The sequence below is a fragment of the Cucurbita pepo genome, chromosome 5 (genome assembly GCF_057944985.1).
Source record: "Cucurbita pepo subsp. pepo isolate OVF chromosome 5, ASM5794498v1, whole genome shotgun sequence".
Classification (NCBI taxonomy): Eukaryota; Viridiplantae; Streptophyta; class Magnoliopsida; order Cucurbitales; family Cucurbitaceae; genus Cucurbita; species Cucurbita pepo.
The window spans coordinates 16465545-16476738 of record NC_141802.1 but is presented as its reverse complement, the minus strand read 5'-3'; the positions used below and the strand labels follow the sequence as shown (position 1 = coordinate 16476738).

Sequence of the window (11194 nt, the reverse complement as noted above, 5' to 3'; positions counted from 1 at the left end):
AATCTTTTTCAAATGATTTTTTTTTTTCAAGCAAGCGCAAGGGCGATCATGGTCTGTGGATAATCAATCATAGTATAATTTTTAAATTTAATTAATTTTTTCCACATGTACGTATAGTAACGATTTGGTCTTATGTTAAAACGCGGGATCTTATGCATGTTGTAATAGTTTCTCAAATTATTACTCACCATCACGGGAACACGGTGACTAAATTTATAATTTAATTTTAAAAAAATTACTTAAAAAGGATTAAAGTCAAATAATGGAAAGAAAATAAATTAATGGGATAAGTAAGTAGCATCTAAAACTTTCCAGTAATGTATTGGATAAATTATTACCTTTTAGATAAAATAAAAAAAGAAATAAAAAAATAAAAAAGAATTTATGAATTATCATATATTATTTATTGAAAAAAGCAATGTCGGAGACGGAAGGATAAGGGCTTTTGGGACCGGCGGCGCACCAATGAGCGTTTAAAAATATTTTCTTTTCTTTCTCAATATATATATATATTTTTTTTTTCTAAGATATTTATAACAACCAATGCTTAAGATTTGGGTCTGGATTTGGCATCTAGATTAGATGTTTGATGGTCGGACATTCTCCTACATCTCTTGCAACATGGTCATATTGCTTACTCTTTGCTAAAAGTGAAGACTATCCCTACATGCAATATTAGTACTTCGAACATATTTTGTCTTTATGCACATGCATTCTAGTAAAATTCCTAGGAGACCTAGCATAAAATTGCTCAGAGTAAAACATATTTAACGAGAAAAATGCACTTTGTTGGTTAAATAGTGACTTTCTTAGACTCATGTACACGATTCAAAATATAAAAAGAGATACTCTAACCAAAATTTATTATCTTAATTTCACTTTCATAATAACCAAAATTTATTATCTTAATTTCACTTTCATAATAATAATAATAATAATTTTTAATTTTTAAGTTCACCGCTACTAGATATTGTTAGGGAGGCTAGCAGATATTGTTCTTTTAAATGTTTAACAAACACGACTCTCCACAATGGTATCCACTTTGAGCATAAGCTCTCATGGCTTTGCTTTGAGCTTATCCAAAAGACCTCATTATAAACTCATGATCATTCCCTAAATTAGTCGCATCGGTTGGTGAGAGGACCAAATGGAATCTTAGGAAGAAACAGTAAGCGAAAAGAAACTGTTTGATTTCATAAACAATAAAATAAAAATTTACAGAGAAGTTCCGATTTGCATAATAAACAAACAAAAGAATGAATAATAATAATACAAGTTGAAGTAATCACTCACTTCTTTTTCACGAGATTCTACATCAGTAGTAGTGATATGAAGGCAGGCATTAAACAATGAACAATGAACAAAGAACAAAGAACAAAGAACAAAACAAATATCCCAACAACATACAACAATCTGCCCAGCAGTGGAAGAACAAGAACAAAAGAAAAACCAGAGCAAATCATTATATATAACCATATATTACTATCCATATACTTCCCATACTACTATATATATATATATATATCATCACTGTTTCTGATTCACATTGTTCTTCTTCTTCAGAAGATATCCAATTTTCTTAAACAATGCCTTCTTCTTCTTCTGTTGCTGCTGCTGCTTTAACGGCGAGTTTCCCCCCTCCTCTACGCTCTCTGCGCTTACACCATTCGTCGTCTGGTCGAAACTCTCCTTGCTCTCGACTTTCGAGTCGTTGTTCTCCTCCTTGTCCATGGATTTGTGTTCTGCTTCTCCTCCCTCTTGTGAGAACCACATTTTGTATTCGACCTTCACCGACTTGTCTTCCTTCTCGTTTTTCTCGTCTCCATTTTGAGGTGGTGTTGTTGTTGGTGGTGAGTCTGTTTTTTCATTCTCTACCAATGGAAACTCAAATTTGTGTTCTTCTTCTACAATGGGTACTGAGAGCTCCACTTTCGGGTTATCGTCATCTCGTTTGCCGTTCTCTTCGGTGTACTCGACCACTTTCGGTAGTAAATCGTAATCCTTCTCGCTATCCGTTGGGTCATCGTTCTTTTTGGTTGAAGCTTCCTCGAGCAACTTGGATAGCTCCTCAATCTTTCTAAGAGAAGCAGCTTCCCTTGCTAGAAGCTCCTCATTCTCTTGATGAATGCTTTGCAGCTCGTTTTCTTTGTCGAATAAGCTTTCCTTAAGTTTCATGCTTTCGGATTTCGCTTCTCCGAGCGATTCCTGCAAACAAATAACCTCGGCTTCGACTTCCTTCAAGCTATCCTTGAGCTGAGCTTCTTCTTCCTTCATCTTACAAGCATTGTCCTCTGTTTGTTTAAGCAAATTCACAAGCCTATCTATTTCCTTCTCCAATGAAGAGTTCTCTGCTTCTGATTTCTTCACAGCCTCCACCAGCTCAAGCTCCTTCTTCTCCCACTCAGCCTTGGATTTCTCGTGCTCGTTCTTCGATTTCCCAATCGTACTCGTTAACATATCGATCTCCTGGTTCGAACTTTCAAGCGTGTTTTCATGTTTCTCATTGGTAGCTTTCAACACCATCTTTAGATTCTCTATCTGGGACTCGTAGTTTTCTTGCTCGGCTCGACTAGACAACAGTTTCTCCTTTGTTTCCCTGGCCTCAGAGGAGATTTCGTGCAATGCCGACGCTAAGCTCTCCATTGCCTTTTTGCTCTTCTCCTCCTCGTCCTTGGACGTTTCTAGCTCGTTTAAGAGTCGGGTTTTCTCTTCTAATAAGCTTTGTACATTGGAAGCTGCAAGTTTCTCATTGTTTAAAGCTTGAGTTTTCTCTTCCTTGAGAGTTTCCAATTGTGACGTTAATGACACAGTCAACTTCTCCATTTCAGATGCTTCTTCCTTACTTACATGAAGATTGTGTTCTAATTTTTCTAGATCCTCTTTTTGTCTTTTAACTGTCGTTTCCAGCAAACCAACTTTCTCTTTTAGAGCAGAAATCTCGATCTCCGTGTTATGCAGTAGATCGTTATTTCGCTCGAGTTGTTTCATCATCGATTGTAGAGACTCCGATGCTGCTCGTTCTAGCTTATTAGCATTCTCCAATTGTGTTTCTAGCTCCTCAGCTCTGTTCTTCCATTCTTCGACTAAACTGTGCGTGTACGTTTCAGCCATCTTTGCAGCTTCGAGATCAACATTAAGCTGTTCAATGGATGCGTCTTTCTCCGTGATCGTCTCCTCATAGGATGTTTTTGCCATCTTTGCGACGTTTAGTTCGTGATTAAGTCGCTCGATGGAGATCTCTTTGTCCTTCACTCTCTCAGCAATAGATTTAGCTTTCTCAAGCTCCAAATTCAGAGATGCTATATCTGACTTAAGCTTCTTTATCAATTCTCCACTCTCATTTGCCTGTGATTCAAGCTTTGAGTCTAACAATCCTTTTAATCTCGCAAGCTCAGCTGAGAGAATCTCGACCTTCCCGACATGAATCTCAGCGATCTTCGTCGCATCATCAGCATGGCTCAATGCTTGGTTCTTGGCGTCGGTAGTCATCGCTAGCTCCATCTTCACTTTTTGAAGCTCTTGACTAGTAGAGAGAAGAGCAGCAACATCCAATGCCTGTTGGCTCCTTACAGCTTCTATCTCTTTCTTCCATTCCTCGTCTTTCTTCAGAGCTTCCTCGAGTCCTACTTGCTCGATCTCAACAGCTCGGAACTTTTCAATCTCGGAACTCTCTTCAGCTTGCTTTCGCGCCATCAACGCGTCTCTGAGTTTCTCGCTTGCCTCATCTGCTGCTCTTTGAGCATCTTTCAATTCATTGCTCAACTTTTCTTTCTCTTTTTCAACCAAATCTATTTGTTCCTTTGCCTTCTTCAGATTCTCCTGTGCATCATTTAATTGAGTTTGTATCTCTGAAATCTTTGTACCTCGAGGCAGTGCTTTCTGAATAAGAACAGAACGATATCACAATTAGCATTCATGAATTCACTTTCAACACAACAACATTGGCAATTCTGATGTTAAACTAAAACTTACATCAGGTGGGGTACCGACTTTCGGCAGTTGACGATCGACTGCAGGCTTCGAAGTTGCAGGTCGAGGAGACCGATCAACCGAGAGACGAGACTTTTGCAAAGGAGAATGAGAATCAGACTCTGATTTAGCTACCCCTTTATTCAGTCTGCTCATCCTAGGTGTTGCAGGGGATGTCTTGTTGGGTGTTTCAGGTGAAGATCTATCAAAAACATTCAAAGTGCACTAATCAAAACTGCACAGAAATGGAGCAGAAACCAAACAATCCACAAAAACCCATCTGAAATTTCTAAAGAACATCCACAGAAAGCAGAATTCCAGAAAGAATTCAGCATCCTTAAGAACAATTCCAATGAGAAACAAGCAGAAATGGTAATTTAAACAAGAAAACGCAGCAGAAACACCATCTCTGGAAACAAAAGAACAGCCTAAACATTCTTCCAAGTAGATCTAATCGAGAGAGAATGAGATCTCGAAGAAACCACGGTAGACTCAACTACAAAACGTTAAAACACAAAGAAATCCAGAAACAGGACATAGTGCAACAGCGTCTAAAAAACAGAGAACCCAGAACGCAGAGAAAGAAATAGCATCGGTTCAAAACAGAGAATCAAATAAGCCCTAGCAACCGCCATAAACAGAAGACCCATGAAGAATTAAGAAATGGGGATCAAAATACACCCAGAAAAGGCGATCGATCACTCAAAAAAAGCAAAGCAAAACAAAACCCACATCAAATTGGTGGAAAATACTTACTTAGATTTGGTGGACATGGCGGACATGGCGGACATGGCGGACATGGCGGCGGCGGCGGCGTAAGATGAAATGACAAAAGTTTCCTGTAAAATAGAATCAAAGCAGAAAACCCAGTTGGAAGGTGCTAAAATGGCGGCATTATGAAATTGTTCAGAGAAATTTCTCCAGCCTTCTCTGTTCTTGATACTAACAGAGAGGGAAGAAGAAGAAGAAGAAGAAGAAGAAGAAGAAGAAGAAGAAGAAGGTAAGGAAAAATGGAGGAAAAGAAGGGGAGATAAAAAGAGAGAAACAGAAACAATTCGAGTCCCTGAAATTGGCAAACCCACAAGAAGATACAACTCAACAAAGGGAATGGCAATGGCAATGGGAGTTTGGTAATCTCTCTCTCATCATTTTCTCTCTCTAAAAAAAAAGAAAAAGACGAAAATGACCCTGCTGGTCTGTTCCCCAGGTAAAGTTAGCAGCAGCAATGGGTGCTTTTTGTGAGTGGCGAATGGAAGACCAGGCTGACCCCTTTGCTTTGCTTTGCTTTGCTTTTTAGGCCTCAAAGCTTCAAGATCTGAGAGCTTCAGCCATGGCGTTTTCCATTTTCCCTTTCCCCTTTTTCTCTCTCTTCTTCTTCCCTTTTGGTAAAACTGTAATTTCAATCCAGTTTGTTGGTTTGTTTGGGTGAAAGGAATTGCCTTTTCTAGTCTTTACTAATCATGGCGTAAATGGGCATTCTAAAAGTAACCCACTTCTTATCTCTAATCAATTTTTATCCTTTTCTTTTTCTTTTTTTTTTTTCTTTTTTACCCCTTAAAAAAGTAATTTTTCATTATTATTTATTGTTTTTTAAACTAATTAGGTTTCGAAAAAACTTATTTACTATTTTTAAAAAATTATTTACCTAATGATTATTAGTTTTTTTTTTCTTTTTTTAGATAGTTTGTTTGAAAATAATAATGTTTTTGTAAATTTAAAATTATTACCGATTAATTTGAGTTCGATTAAGTTTATTAATTTAGAAAGTTTGGAGTCTTCGTCATTTTTTACTGCTCCTCTTCTTTTGGAGTCATTTGTTCCATATTTGAGGATTTACGAATCTATTGACACCACTAAGTTTAGGGTATGGCTCTCATACCATGTTAGACGTACAAGACTCTCTACAAAAGGAGTCATTTGTTCGACATTTGAGAATTTACCAATCTCTTGGCACGACTAAGTTTAGGGCATGGCTCTGATACCATGTTAGACGAACACGATTCTCCACAAAAGGAGTCTTAATCTATTTGCACGACTAAATTTAGGGCATGACTCTGATACCTTGTTAGACGAACACGACTCTCCACAAAATGAGTCTCAATCTATTGGCACGACTAAGTTTAGGGTATGACTCTAATATCATGTTAGACGAACACGACTCTCCACAAAAGGAGTCCTTTGTTCGACATTTGAGGATTTACCAATCTATTTGCACGACTAAGTTTAAGGCATGACTCTGATACCATATTAGACGAACACGACTCTTCACAATAGTATGATATTATCCACTTTGAGCATACACTCTCATGGCTTTGCTTTGGGCTTCCCCAAAAGGCCTTATACCAATGGAAGGAGTATTCATGATCATTCCCTAAATTAGCCAACGTGGGACTTTCATCATTCAACAATTCTGAGTCTGAGTTTGACAAACTAACAAAGATGCTCCAATTACTTGTAGCAATTATGGTACTCGTGAGCATAGTGTTCATCAATGTTTTTTTTTTATGCCGCTACATTTTTGCTTATTATGTAAGGTGGGTATGTTTTCAATCAAGGATTCGTAATATTCTCGTGGTTTCGAGAGTGACCCATAAATTTTAGACATTAAATTTGTTGTTTCGAACATATTCAAAGTCAAATCAACCCGCACTTAATTCAATTTTTGATTCCCAAGCTTCTTGCCTTTTATTAAATTATGTGATTTGGGTTTTAGCTAATTTCGTTTTGTGTAAATTTGAACTTAATGTCGAAGGTTTAGGGTTCGTGTTTGGTGACAAACCTTTTAGTTGACCTCTTTTAATCACTCTTGGGTTGAGAGAGAACCTTTATTGAAGAAGACAAGTTTGTCTTGTAGTTGCTTTTAAGGTAAGTAGGTCTCTTAATAGACGACTTTAAGGTTGGGTTAGACATGTTTTTCGTAAAATGTGTTGAACGTGAATATGATGTTAGTACATACATTGCTATGTACACAAAACAATCCGTTACGAAATTTTTGACATGAATGTGAATGACACGTATGATAACAATTACCCATTTCATATTATCATACGATATCACTAGTGAGGACCAATTCCATTGATTTATTGTCAGCTCCCATCAAGGTACCATCTCGAAGATTCCCGAACCACTAGATAATTGATAAAATCGAGTAAAATAGGTTAATAGTCTACCTTCACCAAAAAAAAAAAAAAAAAAAAAAAATCAAATAAAATATCTTAATTCTTTTTCTTTTTTTTTTTAAATATGACTCTTTTTTTCTCATAGTTTTTTTAGTTATTTTTTTTTTTCTTTTGCATTTATAATTTTAGTTTCTTTTAAGCATAAATGTATCACAAATTAAAGTAATTGATAATTAAAAAAAAAATTTACTATTTTTGTGGTAAATTAATATTTACTATTTTTATGCTTAAACTTTCTAAAATATACTTAAAAAAATATTATTAATACTTTATTTAAAAAATATTTTAAAAACTTTTTAAACAGTTTTAAAAAAATAGGACTTTAAATTTTTTTTATCAAAATGTTCTTTTTTTATTAAAAAAATTAAAATGTTAAAAATATATATAAATTTTCGAAAGTAACATTAGCATCGTTAAATTTATTTTAAAAATATTTTAATCATTAGTATGGAGATAAAATCATTTATTTACTCATGACTCAACAATTCTTCATTTATTTATTTTTTCTTATTTTTTAATATACTTTTAATTCCTTTATTTTGGTTCTCAATCTCTAAAATTTTTATTTTTTTAATATTTTATTAAATATCAAAACTTTAAATAAAAGTACTCTCTTATTTATGAGCAATAATAAACTTTAACACTCAAATAGATAATTTAATTTTAAATTTATTCTTTCCAAATTCAAGATAAGTTTATATAACTTAGCAATTTTGGTCGTTTGAAAAAAAAAATATCTAATATGAAAGTTCGTACGTATCTTTAAAACTTAGTACTAATGGTTTCATTCATCGAAAGTTTAGGAAATTTTTTAAAGTTTTCGATTAAATTAAAAATATAAATAAAAAATTAGGAATTTAAGAGTATTTTTTTAAAAAAATATGAACCGATAAATGTATTTTTAGTTTTTTTTAAAGTTTAAAAATATTTTTGAGATGAAATACAAAATTTAGAGATATTTTATTAACTTAAGCTTAAAAAAAACAATTCAAGCCAACTCGAAATTTCAGGTTGGTTAGATTTGTGACGCAAGCAACCCGAATAGAGTTAACAACATAACCCAACACTCTATTCTCGAGTTAAGTTGGGTTGTCAGGTTATTTTTTTAATTATTATAAACAATCCTACTTATCTACCTACGTGTTAAATTAATAACTAAAATTTCATAAATCTCAAATATCAAACATTTACAAGTCACGATACATCACTAACATCAATTACAAGGATCAAATATTTTTAATCTTCGTAATAATTTTAAAAATAAGGTCAGGTAAAGTTGTAGTTCTAGGTTAGATTGACATGATAAAAAAATGTCAACGCGTGAACCGACCTAAAATTTTCAATTTTTCAAAAGTTCAACTCGATTAAAATAATGTACAAAGTGTAATTTGTGATAACTGAAGCTCCTTAACAGAAAATAATGAAAATAATAAATAAGCCTTTTCAAAGCTGGTGGGGCATTTTCGCAATAAAAATAAAGTTTTTTGGGACAGATTGTAAATTGTAAATTGCGTCAGATACCCTTTCTTTTTATTTTATTTATAAAACGAGATACCCTTTCCTTTTTCAATCTTTACACATGGTGCCCGTTTTATTTTAGAATAATACGCTGGTAGTTCCTGACTTAATGTCCACGTGTTTGCTCATGATTGGATATAATTTCCACCAATTATCTTTTTAAAATATATTTCAACAAATCAATTTATACTACTAAAGCTTTTTATCAAAAAATGTACACCCTCCATATAAAACCTTAAAAATATTTAAAATATAATTAAGTTTATATACTTAATTAATATAATTATAAATTTATACATGGGTAAACTATTTATTAATATAGTCTTAAAGTTGCTCGAAATAATTTTATATTTTAAATTAAAAAATGTTAAATAATAATTTTTGTAACGACACAAGTCCACCGCTAGCAGATATTGTCCTCTCTGAAACTTTTCCCTTCAGGCTTCCACACCCTTATAAAGGGTATTTCGTTTTCCTTTCCAATTGATGTGAGATCTCACAATCCACTCCCCTGTGGGACCCATCGTCCTCTCAGGCACTCGTTCCTTTCTCTAATTGATGTGGGATCCCCACTAAATCCACCCCCTTCAAAGCCCAGCATCCTTACTGGCACACTGCCTCATGTCTACCCGTTCAGGGAACACACTGCCTCATGTCTACCCCTTCAGGGAACAACCTTCTCATTGGCACATAATCTAGTTCTGGCTCTTATACCATTTGTAACTCCAAAGAGGACAACATATGCCAGTGGTGGGCTTAGGGTCGTTAGTGAAAAAAAGTCAAATTAATATATTGGAGCGCATACCATTTGTAATCACTCGAACCCACTACTAGCAAATATTGTCATCTTTGGGCTTTCCCTTTCGGGGTTCCCCTCAAGACTTTAAAACGCTCTGCTAGGGGAAGGTTTCCAAAGCACCCTTATAAAGGGTGTTTTGTTCTCCTTCCGAATCGACGTGGACATCACAACTACATCATTATGGTTGATTTTAATTTTTTTTGTACGAATATATTGATTTTTTAATTGTAACAAATATTATTAGACAACTATATATTTTTAAGATACGTTTTATATGATTTATAGGTAATTTTAATAGTTAGTTATCAACTTTCATCTCATTTTTAATTAGGTCACTCAAAAAATTTTCAAAACTCTGAACGAAATTTATTATTATTATTTTAATTAATTAATTTTTTTTAAAAAAAAGGGTAGGAAGGTGAGTGGGAAGTGGTAACAAACAAAAAAAATTGATTGGAATGATGAGATTATTAGGGTTAGATTGGGATTTGTACAAAACTTTTATGATTCAAATGTTGCAATCAAAGTTATCATAACTTTGGGTAGTTGCATCTCTACCTTATTCTTTTTAATTTCATTTATTATCATTTACCCATCTTATAATAATCTTTATTTTTCTAATCCCACAAATTTCGGTCTTCGAAAACCCTAATAAAACCCTACTCAACCCTTACCCGTTTCAGTTTGCACCCTATATTTATCTTATCATATCAATCGAGTCTACACAACATTGTTGTTTCTTGCTAGCGAGCTCTAGAAATATAAACCAAAAAACACATATTCTAACGACTTATGCCTAGGGTTTAGACCAGAGTTTTGAAATATGGATTTGACACGGGATGGCTCCAACATTATCCTACGACATGACTATGTTACAAGTTATTTTAGCATGTTTTGTTTTCACTCATATACTTCCAAGAAATTTTTGAAGAGGTTATCTAATATAGGATTGCTCCAAGCCAAACACGATTAACTTTGAAGTTTCTATGATTGAGCTACTAAAAAAATGGTGCACCATCCCACATTGGTTGGAGAGGGGAAAAAAACATTGCTTATAAAGATGTGAAAACCTCTCTCTAACAGACGTAGTTTAAAACTGTGAGGTGAACGAGAATACGTAACGGACCAAACAGGACAATATCTGCTAGTGGGGGGTGCTGTTACAAATGGTATCAGAGCCAGACAACTGGTAGTGTGCCAGCGAGGATGCTGGACTTCCCAGGGAGGTGGATTGTGTTAAAATCATGAGGTCATAACAAGCCAAAGTAGACAATATCTGCTAGCGATGGGCTTAAGCTATTGTAGATGGGTAGAAACCGTTAATTCTTTTTAGGTTTTTTCTAAACTATAATTTTATATACTCAAATTCACTCGCGATGACTTTTGTAATTTCATTATATCATAAGAACAATGATTTTTTGTGATTAATCCTCGTATTAATGTTCATTAAAGAACCTAGCTATCACTTTACAAGACTAAACCACAACTTTATTGAGAATCAAACAACATGAATTAGGTTGATCATTCAATTCTTAGTGATTGTCTTAAGTTATAATTAAATATGATTAGAATTAACTTCATTTTCCTTTTTAATTTGTGTTATCTCATGAAAAGTAGATAGATCTCAATTCATATCATATTTGTAGTAATTAAGTGATTTGGAACGTTGATACTTTTTTTTCGATTCTTTCTTTAATAACCTGAGTTCGAAGAAAGAAGAGATATGCGA

General features: G+C 34.1%; 1 protein-coding gene across 1 annotated transcript; it reads right to left on the bottom strand.

Moving 5' to 3' along the window:
* Nucleotides 1–1352: 1352 nt before the first annotated feature.
* Nucleotides 1353–5368, bottom strand: LOC111795326 (WEB family protein At3g02930, chloroplastic). The gene is made up of 3 exons (XM_023677668.2): nt 4726–5368; nt 3973–4171; nt 1353–3879 (listed from the first exon to the last, which is right to left on the bottom strand). Exons 1-3 carry the CDS (start codon nt 4767–4769, stop codon nt 1528–1530), a joined length of 2595 nt encoding a protein of 864 aa, XP_023533436.2. The 5' UTR covers nt 4770–5368; the 3' UTR covers nt 1353–1527.
* Nucleotides 5369–11194: the final 5826 nt, after the last annotated feature.

Bases quoted from the DNA above. Each gene is read 5' to 3' on its own strand.
- LOC111795326 (XM_023677668.2), bottom strand. From the start codon at position 4,769: ATGTCCGCCATGTCCGCCATGTCCGCCATGTCCACCAAATCTAA. The intron at 4,172-4,725 runs GTAAGTATTTTC...TGTTTTTGATAG, and splicing joins GCCATGTCCACCAAATCTAA to ATCTTCACCTGAAACACCCA. The intron at 3,880-3,972 runs GTAAGTTTTAGT...GTTCTTATTCAG, and splicing joins AAGTCGGTACCCCACCTGAT to AAAGCACTGCCTCGAGGTAC.